The sequence below is a fragment of the Condylura cristata genome, unplaced genomic scaffold (genome assembly GCF_000260355.1).
Source record: "Condylura cristata isolate star-nosed mole 26May11 unplaced genomic scaffold, ConCri1.0 scaffold00002, whole genome shotgun sequence".
Taxonomy (NCBI): Eukaryota; Metazoa; Chordata; class Mammalia; order Eulipotyphla; family Talpidae; genus Condylura; species Condylura cristata.
In genome coordinates, this window is record NW_004567103.1 from 59,538,172 (window position 1) to 59,558,114 (window position 19,943).

The 19,943-nt window shown below is 37.5% G+C and overlaps 1 protein-coding gene across 6 annotated transcripts in view; it reads right to left on the bottom strand.

Moving 5' to 3' along the window:
• FMNL2 (formin-like 2) overlaps positions 1-19,943 on the bottom strand; it is a 277,844-nt gene that overhangs the window by 48,027 nt on the left and 209,874 nt on the right. For all 6 annotated transcript variants that reach the window (XM_012726431.1, XM_012726458.1, XM_004674653.2 and 3 more), the window contains 3 exons: positions 14,295-14,403; positions 12,811-12,887; positions 11,112-11,205 (listed from right to left, as the gene is read on the bottom strand). In XM_012726431.1, the coding sequence (XP_012581885.1) occupies positions 11,112-11,205; positions 12,811-12,887; positions 14,295-14,403 (280 nt within the window). The remainder of the gene's footprint in view (positions 1-11,111; positions 11,206-12,810; positions 12,888-14,294; positions 14,404-19,943) is intronic.

The window sequence follows — 19,943 nt, forward strand, 5'->3', positions numbered from 1 at the left end:
ATATATATATAGATATATCCACCATGAACTTGACAGCTTCCCAATATTTAAAGACTGCTCTATAAAACTGATGGTATGTAATAAAAGGGATTTGTTAAAATACTGCATTATGAAATATGTCAACAAATGAGAAGATCTAGATAATTCTGTGAATTGATCAAACATTTCTACTCCATTGCATTTTGTTACAAAATTCATTCAAAGTGCAAGATAGTAAAGTAACTATTAATGTGAATGAGTACAAGACAAGCATTAATATGGTTCCAAACTCTACTTTACAGCTAACATATACAAAACGATTACTTATCCAGTATGTGGTGAGTATTACACCAATTAAAACTATTTACTGTAATACTGTAATATTAAAGTATTTCCTTTTCCAAATCTGTGTGGTAATAAACTTCGTGAACTACCTCAACCAAAATGAAACAAGTGACAGAAGGCAAGCATTTTTTTTTATTAAGCTAGACTTAAAAGACCTATATATTAGAATATAAAATCATATCACTTCTATGTCATGAATTGTCCCACCAAATTCATGTGTTAATGCCCTAGCCCATAATTCAAATGCATGTGGAAACAGGGGTTATAGGAGGTAAATAAGTTTAAATGGTGACATAGGGCTGGGTTTTACTCCAGTGGGACTGGTGGCTTTCTAAGAGGAAGATCGCTCTAGACCCACACACATGCAAGTGCATGCACACACACCAGCCAGGCAAACCGCAGAGAGAAAGCAGTCACGTGCAGGCCAGAAAGAGGAGCCTCATCAGCACCCGGTCCGGGAAGGGGGACTATATGCCTCCAAAATGAAGTTCTATTGTTTAAGTCGCTCATTCTATGCTATTTTGGTATGGCAATGCCAGATGACAAAGAAAACAAGTTATTTTTATAGAAAAAACACTAACATGAAGTGAGTTTGTAAATTTTTTAATAAATCGAGTTTTATCAAAATTTTGTTGTAACTTGCAATATGGTTATTATCAACACACATACCTGCACAAAAACCTTTTTGGGTCTTCAGTTATCTATAAGAGTGTAAAAGGGAGCCCGCATGTCAACAGTTTGATAAGTTCTTAATTAGAGAATCTGTGTCTCTACACAGATGAATTTTTTAAAACCCAAAACTTGAAGCAAGTAAGAAGATTTCTTTCAACTCCTAAAGTTTCTAGCAAGACCACTAGGCAAAATATAAAATTAAAAATATAAAAAGAACAACTACACTACCATTTTTCAAAAAAGATAAAATCAGACCATTCAGAGATAGGAAAGGTTTTCATACATAAAAAGGAGCCTTCTATCATTTTATATAGCAAGGGTAAAGAAAGATCTCCCTTCAGTTTTTATGTTAACAAGGCCAAATACAATCCTTGGCACTTACTAGATGGCACAGTAGCAGTTCCTATCTGTTCTCTGGTTCTCTTTGTATGTGCCTGCCTCTGACACTTGGAGGCTCACAACAAAGCTACATATTCTTTTCTGAAAACCAAGTGAATTCCAGATTCTGAGCAAGAACACGAGAGAGCAACAGAAAAAATTCTTTCCCATGTGATCTATAGAACATACTTTCTTCAAAGTACAAGTATCATCAGATTTCTCCCAGAATGACTGATACCACCATAATATCAAATGATAAAAAACACCCAACACACAAAAATGTGATGCTCCTTGCTGATGTATTAAGGAGGCCCTTGATACCTACCATATGAGACACTGTTTCATACCTATTCCTGGAAAATACTTCGAAGTGGAAAATTCAGTGTTGCTCTTAGTGGTAGGCCAGTAAATTAGGAGCACTACATGTGTTGCTGGTACGTTTACTGGTAGGGAAAGAACCCTCATTTTCCATGGCCAAAACCAAACTGCTGAAACAAAACAGAACTAGAGCTCATGTTACCAAGATGGGCCATTTCTACTCTCTGATGACGCAGAGCTGAGGGGGAAATTTCTGTCAGAGAGCTCAAATTCATGATTAGGGTAACTGATGGAGATTACTGGAACATAATCAGGAACCACTGAGCCATTTTCTTTTACTAAATGTGTTTCAGTCAGTTGTTATGAATGAGAACTAGTAAGACCATAAACCCTTGGCAATTGCTATGCAGAATGAAAGAGCTGGGCAACAGCCATGTGCACCACTGTGGCCAAGGCATAAAGAACGACTGTTGACTACCGTGAGCAGAACCACGTTTGGGATTTCACAGAGGAGTTGGGAAATGAAAGCCCAAACAATGACCTGAAAGCTCAGGCTTTCAAATACCACCAAAACCAGGAATGCTTTCACTGACAGGCCTCACTGCAGCAGGTACTAACAGTGAACACAGTGTAGACAGATCACTTTCTGGTTAAGGAAACAGCAAGCTCCTTGGACATACTGCAGAGTTTTAAAATGACTCTTGGATTTAGAGACTGATATAGCTATTTCTAGATGGTCATAAAGGGAACTAGGGACTGAAATCACAATGTAGCCTAAAGTCACTGCAATCTCTTTTTATTTTAATTTTGTTACTGACTTTAGATAGGTTACTTTTTGTTCACATATAAATTTCTTTTTTTAGGAAGATTTATTTTTATTGATTTATAAATACAAGAATTGTGGTGTAGATCAGAGGTGTGTGTGTGTGGTGGGATGTGGGGGGTACACATAAGTAGATTCACCAGAGACAGTGGGGAGTAGACGGCAGATCTACTGAAATACACTGCTGAGGGGAGCAGCGGTCGAAACGGGAGAAGTCTGCTGTCCCATGTGTGTTAGCTGTCTGGCCAGGGTCAAACTCATGCTGCAGTGGCTACTAACAGCTTGATAGTGCTGACACTTAAACACTGCACCACCAGGGAGGCCCCATATGTAAATATCTTTATCTGTCACTTTGTAAACTAGGTACCTTGTTTTTTTATATGCAATTCATAGTAGTATTTAGCCTTTCTCAGACAGAACTCTATGAATATATATATTTTTTTTCATATGTATATAATATATATATATATATGTGCAGGCATTTATGTGTAGACAAAATTTCATGTAGAATCATATAATGGTAGAATCAGAAGGGATGTTGAGACTATTTGACTAACTTGTCACTTAAAGCAGAAACCTGTAATATAAAACAGCACATCCCCCACGCTGCCTCCCATCCTTTTGATCCTTTGTGTTGTTTGCTTTTCTGAACATCCTTCTAACCCTAACCCTAGCTTAATCCCCTTACTCATCAAGACAGCTGCCCCTATAGAATTCACCTTCATGGTTATAATTCCCTTTGCTATTTGGATCTCTCGCTCACACACACACACTCACACCTCTGTTTGAGCCTGTTTTCTCATTCATTATCTTCACTTCAGGCTAAGACTCTAAGTTTGAGCATTTTACCACCACTAAAAAAATATGTATCAGTCTGGTGAAAGTAAATCATAACTTTCTTCACCTACAAAAAAACAAAGAAAAAAAAACCCATTGTGGTTACATTACTTTCTTCTTGTTTGAATAGATTTTTATTCTCCATGCATATCCATTCCCATATTCAGGGATCTGTCTCTTGATTTTTCTACAATTTTATGACTTCATATCCATTGTGATACCTACAAATTTGGTCCAGTCATTTAGGCTTGGACTATTTCTCTGCCAAACAAGTGTATTGTAGGCAGAACATCAGTATCGTCAAGATTTATCCAAAGCACATAAAATTCCCTTCTCAAATTTCCACAGTATCAAATGGAATAGATATAAAAGCTCTTTATAAACTATAAAGTACTATTAGTTTCCTTTCCCTTTTTTTCCCCACCTACTTTCATCTATCTTCCAGGTGAGAAATTAATAGTCACAGTTTTCAAGTCTCCATTATTACTTCCTCTGAACCTTAACCATGCTTGCTACCTGTCATGCTTTATTCTGGAACATGAAGAGCAATCTAATATTCTTCCTTGTTACCATTTATTCTGCCTTACACTCAAATCCCTTGAGACAGATTTTATGACCATTTTCTCCTCTATACCCGAACTCTAACAACAACCAAATCTAGTCTCCTCCTTTTATCATCTTGCTCAACACCTAGACTCTTGTTTTGGTCCCCAGTTTACACAGAAAGCTAATTGTAATTTCAAACACTCCAATGTTTCTGTTAGTTTTGCTTTGGGGTAGAAACTTGGGAGTGTGTGTAAATGTACAGAAAGTTCTTGGTGTGCAACAACCTGAAATATAAAGCTGGCTCTGAGTCTTGGCTTTAAATGGATCAAAGCAGAGATCTCAGGATTGCCATTTACTACAGTATGTAGGTAGGTTTATCTATGCTGGACCTTTTTCCTCATTTCTACCCCCTAGGGCAGGTCTTAAGGTAACATACATTAGCCAGCTGACAGAGCAAACAGTAAGTGGTAGTCTTCTTATATGTGTATATATATATATATATGAAATAGAACAGTTCATGAACTCTGAGCATGTTTTCTTTCTTAAAATAATTGTTTGGTAGTTTTAAAGAAGTCATCCAAACAATGGAGCCCTATGTATTACCCTAAGGAGTCCAAATAAATGTAAAACATGCTTATGTTTTACAAGTATTTAAATTTCAAATGAAATTTGAACTTGACACACACCTAAAACTTTAGTATAAATTATAAAACTTATAAAAATATAAATACAAGCACAAAGGCTCTGAATTATTAACCCAAGCCTACATTTTGACCTGAAATACATACCTATTAAAATGTTTTCAAGGAAATAAGAACTTCTGTGAAACAAAAATCAATTATGACTTTTACTTTCCATCAAAGTCTCAAAGTTTATCAAAGCAATATAAAACTACTTTTAAAGGCTGCTGCAACAAATGAAGAATACTAACAGTGTGCTTAAGTTCTAAGATACAAACTTGAAAATATAAGTTTTGGGGATTACTTTTCAGGGTGAAAGTCAAATTTGTGCGCAGTGGGTGCTGCTAGCTTCATAGTGTGGGCCTTAACCCTTTGCAGCACCAGAGAGGCCCCAAAATACATGTTTGTTTGTTTTTTAATTATGCAAGTTAAAGTGGATTAAGTGAAAGAGCAGGAAGTTCTCTCACCTAGGAAAAGAAAACCAAAGTGATCCTAAAATAGATCTTTTAACATTCCTTTACAAAAATAAAATGCCAGAAGAGCAATCAAATCCTAACTAGGAAATTCAAACTTCCATTCAAATGGTGTTTGGAGTTAGTGATAAGTGCCAAGATTATAACAGTTTTTATTCCAGTTCGCTAATCAATTCACAGCAGAAAACATTGTACCATCTTTTTATACCCTACATCCATAACAGCACTGAAATATTCAAGAACACTTCCCATTGAGAGCTTCATAAAGAGACTTGTGCCAGTCTCTGTGTCAGATTCTGTGGGTCTTAAAGTAACACACAGCTCTTACTGCACTCTCCTGAAGTCTTTTATTGTAATCATCCCAGAATAGCAAATAGGGGCACTTAAGTCAACAGTGCGCAGTTGGCAAAGGGCACAGAAAGTCAGTTTTGACTTGAGTAAAAAAATTAAGGAAGCAGTACCTTGGTGATTTTTTAAAGTGGCTGCTAAGAACAAACTAGAGGTTGAGCCTCTCTGTTGTATAAAATTTCACACACGTTTATAGAAGGAGCAGGCCTAATTAACTTTCGCTTGAGAAGCAAAGCATCTCTACAGATGTTCATAAGGTATTGTGATCACCTCACCTGTTCCTAGGTACCAGTATTCTACTGGACTTCCTTTAAAAAAAAAAAAAAAAACCCCCCCCCCCCCCATCAAAGTCCTGAGGATGTTAGAGGTGAATGAACAGGTGCAGAAGGAACATATGACTGTCAGTAGAAGAGGAACTAATGAATGAGAAAAGCAATGCAAAAATTTCTGAAGCAAAATTCAGATCCCAACTACACACTGATGTGTCAAATTGGCCTCATGTTGAGTCCACTGCCAACTGACTTTTGAAGCAAACTAAAACAGCTATTTCTTTGTTAACCAAGAGTGGTTTTGTCCATAGCTAATGCTTGGACAAAATGAGGGAACACATTTCCTGTTACTGCTCCATGCTACCTTTAGGTTACACAGCAATTAAGAACACTACTTCTACTTTTCTATGTCAATTTTTCTTCTATGTTCTCCCCCTATTTAAGACTTTGTATAAAATAATATCCTCATTGCTTTACCTGGTGGTCTGAATAATGACCCCCCCAAAAAGATGCCCATGTCCTAATCCCTACTACCCATAATATTTACCTTACATGGTTGGTTAAAAGGATTCTGCAATCCCTATGGTTCAGTTAAGGGGCCAACGGGGAGATTCCTGTGTTGCCTGGGTGGGCTCAAAGCAATCAAAAGCTATTAAGAGGAAGCCTGGTGATCAGAGTCAGAGAGAAAAATGTGGGATTGTGTCTACATAGGAGTACGAGTGAGGAGGGTAGGGGTGAGGCAGAGAAGGATGAGGAGGGAAGGGGAGAGGATTTAGAGAGAGAATATACTATGTTTCTGACTCTGAATTTGGAGGAAGGAGACATAAGCCCAGGAAAGTAAACTATTTCTAAGAAATGAAACAGGTAAGAAAATGGATTCTCCATAATACCACTTTATGGACCCCTTCTTACACCTCTGAAGTACAGAATTTTGATAAATAACTCTGTATTGCCTTAAGTCGTTAAGTTTGTGACAATTTGTTACTGCAGTAATAAGAAACAATACACCTAGTTAATCTATCAACACTAGGACCAGGAGCCCTTTCCTACAGGAAGCCTCCCCTGACAGGCCGCAACCCATCTGTTCTGCTCTTCCAGATTGTTTTGGTTCCTCGTCCTTGCAGAGCACACTACATGAACCATTGTAAAACCCACTACTATAATTATTAAAATATTTATCTGCTTTCTCAACCAGATGAGATTCCTTTTTATAGCTAGATCTACTCCTTGATTTTTTTTTTTTAAATTTTTGGAGTTTACGAGTTTCTGACACAGTGCAGGTAATCATGAAGATTTCCTCTTGTGGAGTTAGCGTGACTCATCCTAATGATGAGCAAAACAGGTTTTACTTCCCCAAGAGACACGAAAGACAGATTATAAAGAAATAGAGTGTATTAACAGGGGGCTGAGGAAATTCTATGTAAATGGCTTCTCTCTCCTCTAGAAAAGCTCTCAAAATATAAACCTATAATACAATGGCTTGACAGAAGAAGCATAAGCCCTATCACCAATGCAAAAGTTTATAAAGCTTTCAGTCCTGAGGAGAAAAACACTGGGCTAGTGAAGAGAACTGACAGCAGCAGTCTCTTCCACCCCACATGTTCTTGTACGCTATGACCCTCACACTCCATCATCAGGAGGGAAGTCATCACTGTCCCCACTACACCTGGGTTGATCATAGGAACTCACTTGGAACCAACAATAACACTGATGACTTCTGAACATGCTCAGAAGAACCCAGTAAGACTTCTCTTTGACTGCCTGTTCTCCAGATGCTTTTTCCCAACACTCCCTCTTGGAAGCCAGCTGTCGTGCTATGAGGCTCCAGGCACTCATGGACACATGCCGGTCAACAGACTCCTCTGAATTCTGTGTTTGAGTCATCAGTACCAAGTGTTTAGATAAATGAGTGAAGGAGCTTCCAGATAAATTACTAATCCTATTCAACTGGAACTTTCCTGATGAGTCCTTAGAACTAACAGAACAAAGACCATCAGTTCTGCCATGACTAATCTGACTCTTGACCCACAGAATCATTGAGATTAATAGCACAAAGCTTGGGGTAATTTATTATATATAAGCAATAATTGCAATGGTAGACAATTAATATTAAGTTACTGTGATTTTGCTTACTGTCCTGGGAAAATGAACTGGACAGAAAAGTCCTAGTGAATTAATTTAATTCTGGCCTGGTAAAATGAAACATCCATGCTTTAGAAATACAGTTTCCAGGGCTCCCTGGTGGCACAGGAGTTAGTCTCAGTGCTATGAAGCTACTGTCAGCCACTGTGGCATGAGTTTGATCCACAGCCAGGCAGCTGACCCACATGGTATGGCAGACCTCTCCTTTCTCACCTGCTGCTCCCCTCAGCAATGTATTTCAGTAGATCTACCTGTTTAACTCCTCACTCTTGTCTGTGGTGAGTCCTCTCAACCCCTGCAACTCTGGCCTACACCCCCCAGTTCTTGTATGCATAAATAAATAAAATAAAAACCCTTGGCCCTCCCTGGTGGCACAGCGGGTTAAAGCACAGCACTGAGAATCTAAAACGGCTTCCACATGAGTTCGATCCCTGCCTGCCCCGGAGGTGACCACATGGCGTGGCAGACCTCTCCTGACCTGCCCGCTGCTCCCCTCAGCAGTGTACTTCATCGATCTGCCTGTTCTGTTCCCCACTCTGTCCTGGTGAAGCCTCTCACGGCCCCTGAGCCTCTGGCCTGCACCCCAGTTCTGTATGCACAAGTAAATAAATCTTTAAAAAAAAAAATCCTTTTTACAAAAAGAAATATTTTTTCCTTTATTTTCTGAAATTTGAGAGAATATATTGCTTATGGTTCACTGAAAAGTAAAACTAAAATAATTTATCAGTGAAGGAGCTATGAGGATGCTCTTGTGCTGGATTTCTAATCTTCTCCCCTCAATTATTCGAGAGATTGGGTTGGATTATAGGTAATAAAACTGACAGACAGGCTGGAAGCACACCAAGATGTTTGTTTTCCTTCCTGACCAATTTGGTCCACTGTAAATAAAAGCTGACAGGCTTTCTTAAATCATCTTAATAATGTGCAGCACAAGTGACTTCAGATGCCCAGTAGCTAAACCACACCAGTTTTCTTAGGAAGCCTTCTAGCTATAGGTGAAAAAACTAACAGCTGCTGCCAAGAGGGCTGTGTGGAGGGTGGCTGGAGGCCCTGAGTGACTCATTCACAAAGCTCCCTCTATCTGCATGGGTAAGTCAAATGGGAAAGTGCTGGACTTTCATAACCAAACTCAGGCAGTTTTGTTATAGTTATTGCAGTCATTGTAGAAGTAGATGAAAATAGAGTTATAATCTATCTGGAATCATGATGAACTCCAGGTGCACCTCCCAGTGGGGGCTAAAGGGGTGGGAGCAGGATTTGCTAGCATAGAGGCCTCAGACGATTTTATTAGAGTGTCGCAGTAGGCAATACCAGTACAGCCAGTGGGGCCTCAGTACTTTTCTCCTTTGATTTCAAATAGGAACACTTTTTTTTTTTTTTGCCAGACTTCTAGACACGTTTTTTTAAAAGGCAATTCCACAGATATAACTAAGAATATAATGGGGGAAAAAAAAGACTTAAGAAAAGTTAGGAAAACAAGGTTTAGATAAAAGACGACTTCATGATTGCTAAGAAAATCTGAACTAAACACAGTGTTCAGAACTGGGAGATTTGTAGATACCTTTAAATAGTAGTCTAGTTTTATAGCCCAGGAGATGGGTCTACATCCTTTGGAAGAGAAGAAAAACCATGACCAGAACCCCAAATAGTGTTTATGCTGGCTAGGCTTCAAGGGAAAAGTCTGAGAGTCTAGCCACATTTTTGGAACAGCTGCCCATTTTCCAGACCTGCCTCTCCAGGCTCCTTGTCAACTCTGTGCATTTCTAGACATCTTTCCAATCAACCCTTCTCCCTATATGTTACAGTCAGTTTCTGCCTCTTGCAAATGAGACTCTGAACTAATGCAAATGCCAAAAGAGTGATTTTTCACTTTCAATTTTTTCAGGGGTGTCTGGCAGATTAAATGCTCAAAAATGTATATTGCCAGGCAACTAAAAAGTATCAATTTAGGAAAGATGGACATATGTCTTTCCACATAGCTAAATTAGCCAATAAGGAAAAACAGATGACGCCTTGTTCTCACCCTCATCCTTATTTCAGGACCATAAATTTTCATGAGGAGCTATTTCAACAACAAAACCAGATGTGTTAATTCCCTTTATTTAAAAAAAAAAATTTTTTAAGAGAAAAAAATAAAAAAACACAGTGGTTGACTGTCAATGGTTTACTAAAACATACTCAGATTTTCAAGGATGTCACTAACAATTTTTGGTTCAAGCTTACCACCCAAATTTGTGCAACTAAAGCTTATTTACTTTATAGACCACCACATACTGATATGTGGTATCAATTATTAGGCTCCAAGCTTCTCACCCACTGAAATCAAAAAGCCTGCGTTAATATTCTTCCTGTCATCAGATTATCATTAAATTTAAAGTGTGTCCTATTTTCCTAAGACATGCAGCATTCTAAGACATGTAGCAACATTCTTTGCCATAAATTAGAAATTTTGAATATAAGAAAGTATCACACATAAAAGATCTACCAAAAGTTAAAAGACGCCTCCCTTCAATTTATCTGAATTAATTCATGGTTGTCAAATAGGGACAGAATGGTTATGCTGGCTTAGTAAGCAGAGGAAGAAAACCCTGCTGCCTACTTAAGAAGTGGTCTTTAAATTTCCTTTTAGCAACTGGCACCACATTGTAACAGTATATTGGCAGTGCCCTAACAGTAAGCTCAAAGGGTCTCACTAGTCTAAAGCATATCCCTCTATTTTTAAAAATTTATACTGATGGGGGGGCCTGATATTGAGTCCTACCACTGCCATTACTCCTTCCAGTAGGCACACAGATAATTCCATCGCCTTTCATAAGGAGATGAATAGAATCCTAAATTAGTAACCAGGAATAAAAAGTTTAAAACAAATTTGTGGAGGATAAAGACTTGTCTTTGGCTTAACTCCCTCATATGGTCCCCTCTGCCCTGAGCAGCCCACTAGCTATTAATCATGGGCCCAATCTCTATCCGCCCAGGCATCTGAGAACACAGGACAGTTTCTCCCAGTCAGGGAACAGCAGGCTCTCAAATCCCAAACTCAGCAGATTCCAATGATGTTTTCTCTGAAAAGATTAGAGAACATACTCTTCAGTATGAAAGGGGGAATGGAAGTGGTTCACTCATGTACAGGTGGGAGAAAAAGAAAAAGGCAGGCATTTCAAAGAAAATTGAATTATCTCAGAAAATGGAATATCATACCAGTTAGGCTCTAGAAAAAATAAAAAGGCAAAGCATCCCATTCAAAGATGTCCAAACTCAAGATATTTGCATGAGCATTCTTTTTAAAACTAGAGTATCCTACCTCCTTAAAGTTATCAAATGCTGACAGAATGATTTCATGCCCGCCTCTGACAAGACAAACGGCTGCCAACAGTTCTAAGACAAGTGCTTTTGTTCTGTTAGGAAGGAAAGAAGAGAAATACAAATCAGTGAATTTGGCAAGATGAGTCAGCTAAACCAACCTTCCAAAACGATTATGGTAAGATACAGTACTTGGTTGTGTATGCTTTTTAAATTTGTGTTAACTAAGGTAGAGTTATGTTAATACATTTGTAAACTTTACTTTTATTGACATGATTTATCTAGAGTAGCAAATCTGGAAGACGTGTTTTCCACTCCCCAGATCACAAATTACTCACTAGCGAAACATTATGTGGCTGAGTTCAATATGGTTGAACAAGTTTTACTGGTGAGCCAAAAGCAGTAAGAAATTTGGGATTATTCAGGAAAATAAACCACTGGTCAATTATTTTCTCTGGTAATAGAGTAAGAAATACGCTATTTGCCAGAAAATTTCAAAACTGTTTTAGTTAGAATTGAAGTTTTACATCGCAAATCTGCTTATTTGCAGGTGGCTTCATCTACAAATGATAATGCAAGTTTCTGTCATTTTTCCGTCCCATGTTGGAGAGCTGAAAGGAGGCAGGCTATGCTGTACTACTATATTTTCTCTAACTCAAGAAATTAAACTTGATTTGAAACATTGTAGATGGAGAACCTAGAAATACAGTGTAAGTTTTCAAATACAATGTCCAGCATAGCATTTTTCTTCATCCTAAGATTACTAGATTTTCATGCCTTTTCTGGAATAAAGATTATTGCCAACCTCTAAAAAATGAGCATTCTGATAATCGACAACGTTAAGTGTCTTAATAGTGACACTCCTGTCATGGAAGACACAGCAGCATGACTAGCAGGGATTCTGACAAACTGTGGAAGTATTAAATTTACTAAAGGTCTAATCACGGGAAGTTTGGAATACTAATATTCAACATGAAATAGAACTTAATAGTTTGCACTGCACTCTGAATCAGAAAGGATTTATCATCAGACTTTTTTAGTTAAATTAACTGCTTCAGATATGTCGCCTATACATAGATATCTGATGAAAGGGAATGGTATATTTGTGAAGCAGAATTCTGATTAAAATGGAAAGCAAATATGAACTAAAATAAACTGATGGAGAGACTTTTAGAAGACAACCTATATTTTGAATAATATATGGCATTGGCCTTTATAGGGAAATGAATAGAAGAAATATGCATAAAATTGTTTTCATTTGGTAATAAAAGCTAAATATGTAAAGGCTGCAGTGAAGGAAGGGTGGTTTGCGTTAGCTCCCATCATTAGCTGGTGTACCCAAGTCTGTAGCAAGATTCTCCTAGCCCCAGTACTGACAACCTGACAACCACAATGTTTGCCACCAAATATTGTTAAATTTGCAAAGATGCTGAAAACCAGGTTTCTAAAGGAATAAAAACTGGTAAAGCAGGGCCAGAGTTGTCAAGAGTGGCTCAACTCTGTCACATGTAAGAATGTGACTTAGCTGAAAAGAAAATTCCATAGCCAAGGAATCTGGAATCTATTGGCAATCTTATTTCAGAGAATCTCGCTTGAAAATTTCTGAACACTAACATGTATAACATAACCTGATAAAAAAAATGTTGGCTAGTTGTCTGCTTTCTCTAGATATAGACTTGTGCATCACAGAGCAAGCTTACCTTGGGTTTTTGTTGTTCAAACTTAGGGCAATCTCATTAACAGCATGTGGGTGAGACATCACCATGTTGAAACCATACTGAAATTAATTTTGGAAAAGCACAGCATTAGTAGTCAGCTTTGGGGACTGGCAATGTTTATCAAATAAAAAAACCCTTAAGTTCTAGCTAATATAATTCATATCATCATAAATGCACATCAGTGTCTGAACATATTTGTCTATGAAAATTTTCAGGAGTGATGCTATTATCAAGGGATCACATTCCTATTCCTTATGAAAAAAAACTCCATGTTTCTGTTTATTGAAATGGTAAAGACGCACAAACCAGTGACTTTCAATCTTTTCTGCCCAATTAAATCACCTACAAGAGTAAACAAAAACCCCTGTTCTTCAGGACCCACCCCAAGTTAATTTATGTTTAATTTCCAAAAAAAAAAAAACCCATTCTGAATGACTTCTGACAATTTTTTAAATTGTCAGTAATTTACAGTCAGGGTTGACAATCACTGCTCCAATCCCATCTCTGGACAATGTTTTTTTAAAGCACCAAAAGTCCAGAAAACTTGTTTTGCTCTGATGCTTATTACCTCATCCTTGATTAAAAAAAAAAGAGTCAGTGAGTAACATGCCCAAGAATCATTCTAGGTCCTGCTCAGTTGAGGAAGTAATCCTTCTCCCAACTCACTTTCAACTCCTAACTATCTCCAATTGCACTTCCCAAGGCTCCCATCATAACATCAATTAACTTACAAAGACTTTTGTGCTTTTCTTTACCTCTTCCTTAAGATTGTTGCATTCATAGCAACAAAATTATCTGAATCATGTTTTTCTAATTCTCACCCCTGCTATGATTATCTTACAACAGTTTTAAACTCTCTCTGTTCACTCTCTCTCTATATACACTCATTTCTAACTTCCACTTTGTTTTCATGGTTAATCCAAACCACACACTACACTGTCTCTCCCAGTGTTTGTCTTAGAGTAGAGATAACCTGTATCACGATCACCTCAAGGAGGAAACTGAATTTTTAACAAAAATTTTCCAGGTGTGTCTTCTGGATCAGGATGACTGAGTCTAACAGACAGTAGCACTAACTTTTTGCTCTTTACCATATAACGCTTTGAGGCCAGTAATTAGTGTGAGGGTCCTAGTATTCTAAAGTTATTCTTTCATTACCCATAACCATCAGCTTATTCTGCCTTTAGTGAACACAAAGATTTACAACTAATCTAAACAAACTAATCACTCTAAAAGGAAAACATCTTTAACTACCTTGTAAATTATACATGCTAATTAAAATATGAGAACAATTAACTAAGTTTTGAATATTAGAATGAAACAGATCTTTTTCACCAATATCTCATTACATCCTGATATTTACTTCAAATGGGAAAGAAAAAAAAAAACCCACAAAGAAAAAAAGAACAAGATCTCTGTCTGACAAATTTAGATTTTTTTTTAAAGGATCAGAAACCCAAACATACCTGATAGTTCATGATGGCACGTAAACACATGATACAGACGTGTACATCATCTTTCTTACTCACGAGTCTCGAATTTTTCAGAGTTCTTCTGCTCGGCAAAGTATTGTATCTATGAATTATAATGGAAACATAAAGCTAAAGAGTATTTTTTTAGCATAGGCACATGCATTTAAATAATGGACACTGTTCTCTGTCTTTATTTTCACTTAAACGATGACTGGACATCATCACCACCACCGAGATACCCATCCTCACAATGCTTTCTAATTCTTAGACTGCACAGTAAACAATTCCATGCACTGCTCATCATCTCAAGTCAGACACATGAGCAGTATAACTCGATTAACAGCACAAAATAGATCAGACTATACAGGAGATTTATCAACCATCCCTGCTGTTTATCATTAAGCCAAATAGATTTGCAGAGGTGATCTGAGACAGATCAAATTTGCACTTAAGTGAAGGGTAAAACTTAGCTTATATGCACACTCCAATTTTTTGACCCAATTTTAACTTTACATTCCTATCAGGCTCTCAGGAGTTCATGCTTCTCAATTCAAACCTAGACAGGTCATCTATTGAGCAACCTTAATATTAACTTTAGATAGCAAACAATAAAACTTAAATAACAGAGAAATAGCTCCATGGCCTGATACTCAACACACCACCTGGCATGGCAGCTGAAACTTAAGGAAATATGCTAATTCACAGAGTTAACAAGTTTTACCATTAGGATTCATTCTAGAGTTCCTACCTTGCTAAACCTTCAATCTCCTCTCCTGTCTAAAGATTTATCAGAGCCTTTAGGTATAACCATGTGACATATTACAGTAGAAACAAGTAGAAAAAAAGACAGCACTGAGGGCTTCCACAGAAGTCATAAATTATTGCCTCAATGGGAAAGCACATATATGTTTTTGCCTTTAAGTTCAAGCCTAAAACAAAAGCAAACTTCGAAAGCTGCCAGCTACTTCTCTGTAAAGTCAATGACAGAAATGCTTCACAAAATAAATTATTGGCCTTCATTTTTCCTGAGCTGAACTCACTTAAAATTTTAAATGAAGGTCAGCTTAATAATTACTTATTTCAAAATCCAACAAGTACAGGCAAAGAGTAGAAAATGCAATTGACAGTTTTTCTGAAACAGAGCAGCACTTTTTAAATTTCACTTTCTATTTAAAAAAAAAAAAACAGATGATTCTATCACGTAACATGTTGAGTCAAAAAAAAAAGTTGCAAAGTACTTCAATAGGGCCCTCCCTAGTGACACAATGAGTTAAAGCACAGCACTGTGAAGCTATCAGCAGCCACTGAAGCATGAGTTCAATCTCTAGACCGGGAGCTGACCCACACAGACTGGCAGACCTCTCCTGTCTCACCCATTGCTCCCCTCAGCAGTGTATTTCAGTAGATCTGCCTGTTCTGTTCCCCACTCTTACTCTGGTGAATCCTCTCACCCCATATCTCTGTCCTATATTCCAGTTCTTGTATGCATAAATAAATAACATTTTAAATTTAAAAATAAGTACTTCAATAAGTCAATTGTCTTGGCAAACCTGAATGTATAAAACTGATTTGCTTACGCTGGTTCTAAGAAGAAAGCTTTAAGGCAACCTACTGAACACGAAAATATATTTGCACGTCATGTATCAGATGAGGAGTTAACAACTAAAATTGATAAAGATTTCACAAAACTCCACAACAACAAAACAAAATGATTTTAGAAAGTTGGCAGAGAGGATCTGGATGAACACTTGCTCAGAGAAGACGTACAGCAGGCCAACAGATACATAAAGATATTTTTCAGTATCCTTTATTATCAGAAAAATGCAAGTCCAAATCACAGAGAGAGAGCACCTCACACCTGCTAAATGGTTATTATCAAAAAGACAAGAAACTGCAAGTGTTGGGGAGGGTGCAGAGAAAAGGAAATTCTTGGTAAGGTACATAATACAGTACATACAGATGATGATAGAGACCTGTACACAGGAACACATGAGTCCTATACAAACCAATTTTAAGTTTTTAAAGGTTGATTTAAGGACTTACTGCTTTATTCACATTTAGAAAATTTCATAAACTCAACTGCAAAACAAACAACCCCATTGAAACAACAAAGGGCAGAGGAAATAAAAAGACATTTTTCCAGGCAAGACATACAAATGGTCAAATGATACATTAAACAGTGTTCATAAAACAAAGTTAAAGAGACAAATTCAGAAGTTGGGTTAGTAATTCCAATTTGCACATCTAAAATACAACTTCAAAATGTATCACTTCATCATAATCCTAGTCTGAGTAATATTGTTAACATACCTACAGAGGCCTCACTGAGAACTGATACGTTTAGTCTACATCTGAAGCTCTTCCCTTTCCTTTACAGTACTTAATTTATTTTAATTTCATTTTATTTCTTTAGTGAAATCACTTATTAGTTACATGATAATTTATTAGCATGACAATTGGCACTTGTAATTAAAAGCAGTGGCTACTAATACAAAATAAAGTCTCTAAACTGAAGGGGAAAAAGCAAAGGTGATCGAGGATTCAAATACCTTTATTTGCTAAACTGAATTTATGACAACGATGTCTGCAGAAGATATACTAACCAAGCAAGCAAAAGAAAGTACCAAAATCATGAAAACTACCAAATAAGAAAAAATTTTGCAAATCATATATAGGGTTATACTCAAGACATGTAAGGAATTCATGCAACACAATCGCATAAAAAAACAAAGGGCAGAGGTTATGAACATTCTACCAGACAAGACATATGAATGGTAAATGGTACATTAGTGTTCAACATTACTAACCATCATAAAAATTAAAATTAAGCCCACAATGTGATACCACCTCACATGCATTAGAATGTCAATCAAAAAGTCAAGAAATAGCAGATGTTGGTGTCAATGTGGAGGAAAAAAGAACCTGTTTGTGGCAATGTAATTGGTGTAGTCACTATGGAAACTGGTATAAAGAGGTTCTTCAAAAAATTAAAAATAAAAATATCGTATGGCGGCCCTCCCTTGTGGCGCAGCGGGTTAGAGCACAGCACTGAGAATCTGAAGCCACTTCCGCATAGGTTCGATTCCCGCCTGCCGCCTGCCCCGGAGGAGACAACATGGCGAGCCAGACCTCTCCTGGCCCGCCCGCTGCTCCCCTCAGCAGTGTACTTCGTAGATCTGCCTATTCTGCTCCCCACTCTGTCTCTGGTGAATCCTCTCACCGCCCCTGAGCCTCTGGCCTGTACCCCAGTTCTGTATGAATAAATAAATAAATCTTAAAAAAAAAAAAAAAATACCGTATGGCTCAGAAATTCCACAGCTTGCTAAATTCCTGGACAAGATGAACAATCTAGAAAGACTGACCCCTGGCTGTCTCCACCAGCCACAGAAAGTCTAAACAAATCTCTTAGTTATTTCCCAAAGCTGGTTTTATAAAGCAAAGCTCTACTACATGTTAAGGAAAATGAAAGATAAGGAAGATGTTATTTTTGCATTTGAATGGTTACCATCTAGTTTAGGAAGCAATAGTCAACTACTCAATAGCCCCCAGATTAAGATGTACCAACACCTGCTCACCCCTACCATTGCGTGCACTTTGCAGTACATAAAAAGAATTCAAAAACAGAACACAAGCACAATATGATAGGGTGATAAGAGATACCTCTCAAGGGAGAAAACTTCTTTCAAAGCATCATATTAAAAATTTCTTCTCAGTCAAGTCAAACCTCTTCTCAGTCTAGTCAGATTTGATCAAGTTAATATAGACCTGTTATTGGTAACTACCTTTATGTACATGCAAGGTGTTTTTAAATGGAGTTGTAACTCAGGTGTGTATATATGAAAGGAATGAACAAATTGTGGTGTGGACTATCATAAAGGTTAGGTGATCATGAATGTAAAGGGTCATGAAATTATTAACAATGTAGATGTACAGCATGATGTCTTATGGTTCTTTGATATAGAATTACAAGACATTTCCTGTTCATTATCTTTGTATATATTTTAATTTTTCTACAATATTTATAAATTACTTTCAAATAAAGGGGAGGAACTGTGCATAAAAAGTTCTTAAGATGCTCTTGGTTTAGATGTGACTAACGATAGGGGCTAACTAGATAACTGTCATCATGTTTCTTCCCCTTTAATCACTCTAGACTGCTTCCTAGAAGCCTTGCTGGCTGGGGAATTGGTCTGGAGTAGCCTCATAAAGCAAAGTTTCCAGTTTCTAAGATGAGACCAAACTCTACCACAAACATTAACAAATGAATCAAACCTCATCAGAAAAACATTTTGAAAATCTTAGTTCCTGGTTCTGTAAACATCCACCAGATGTCAATAAGCCTAACTACAATGATGAACATTTCCCTAGAAAAAGGGTAACAATAATGAATTAGCGCCACAAAATTCTGGTAGTGCATGCACCATGCTGCCTCCTTCAAGTAGGATTTAAAATCACAGCAATCATCAGTCACCAATAAAAACTTCAAACAGCTCAAATGAAACTAGTCATGACAATCAAATACTGTATGTACAAGGTGCTGTTGCATAACCATGCTAACTCAAGTAAATGTAACTCAGTACTTACCTTCAAATGAGTAGATAAGGCAGCCTGCTTCCGTTCTATACCATACTCCTTCAGGCTAAATTACCTTCTCCTTTCACAAGCATTGTTCATGTTATTAGTTTAGCAACCTGAATACATTTTCCAGAAAGACCTGAGCTTACGGGGATTAAGTCAGTGACTCAATAGGAAGTATGGGTGCTTCTGTGGTAAACTAATGCCCTTGGCACACGTTCAGTTCACATTCAGTTACAAAATTACATAAAGTGAAACCAGTTTTATGATATTTTCTCCCGGAAATGATTATGAAACTTTACATAAAACTAGGCTATTTAACCAGAGTCAAACTGTAGATTGTCACACAGTTCACTGTAGTATATTTAAAAGGTCCTGATGAGAGGCAGCACTAGTTTTTCCAAAGTCTCTGATGCATAATTGAGGCAGAGGAGATTTAGTTAGTTCTGTCCCTGCGTGATCCCAGATTCTGTCAACAGCTAATGGTGCATGTTCCATTAACTGAAACAAAACCTGGCTTCTTCACTAGTAGGTCTCAAATCTCATGGTACATCGCAACTTAATGTAGGAAGAAAAGGACAAGGAGAAAGAGGGGCTTGGAAGGAACTTCAACTCCATTCTGCCCCTGCTTTGGCAGCCAGGCTGACAGTTTTCACTGTGATTATGAAGCTACTGGTTTGCAAGGCAACAACTGAAATAAGGAGGGAGGGTTGAATGAGAACAGGACAAACACCAACTGAGTGTGAGATTCAGCAGTTTTTTCTCAGTGCTGTGCTTTAACCCGCTGCGCCACCAGGGAGGGCCATCAGCAGTTTTTTCTAAGTAGCACCTATTTAGGAGGAAAAAATGCAAAATTTTAGGAAATTTCTAGAGGGCCAAAAAAAATTGATTCGGGCATATTTTGCTAGTTTTCTCATTGCTTTTTTGTAGTAACATGGTCTGTCCCTGAGCTATGGCCCATTCTCCTGCTCTCATAGATGAGACTCTTACAGAAGTTCTAAAGCACCAACTTCACAGACATATCCTGTAATAGAGTTACCTTCCTGCCTAATATATTAATTCTGAGAG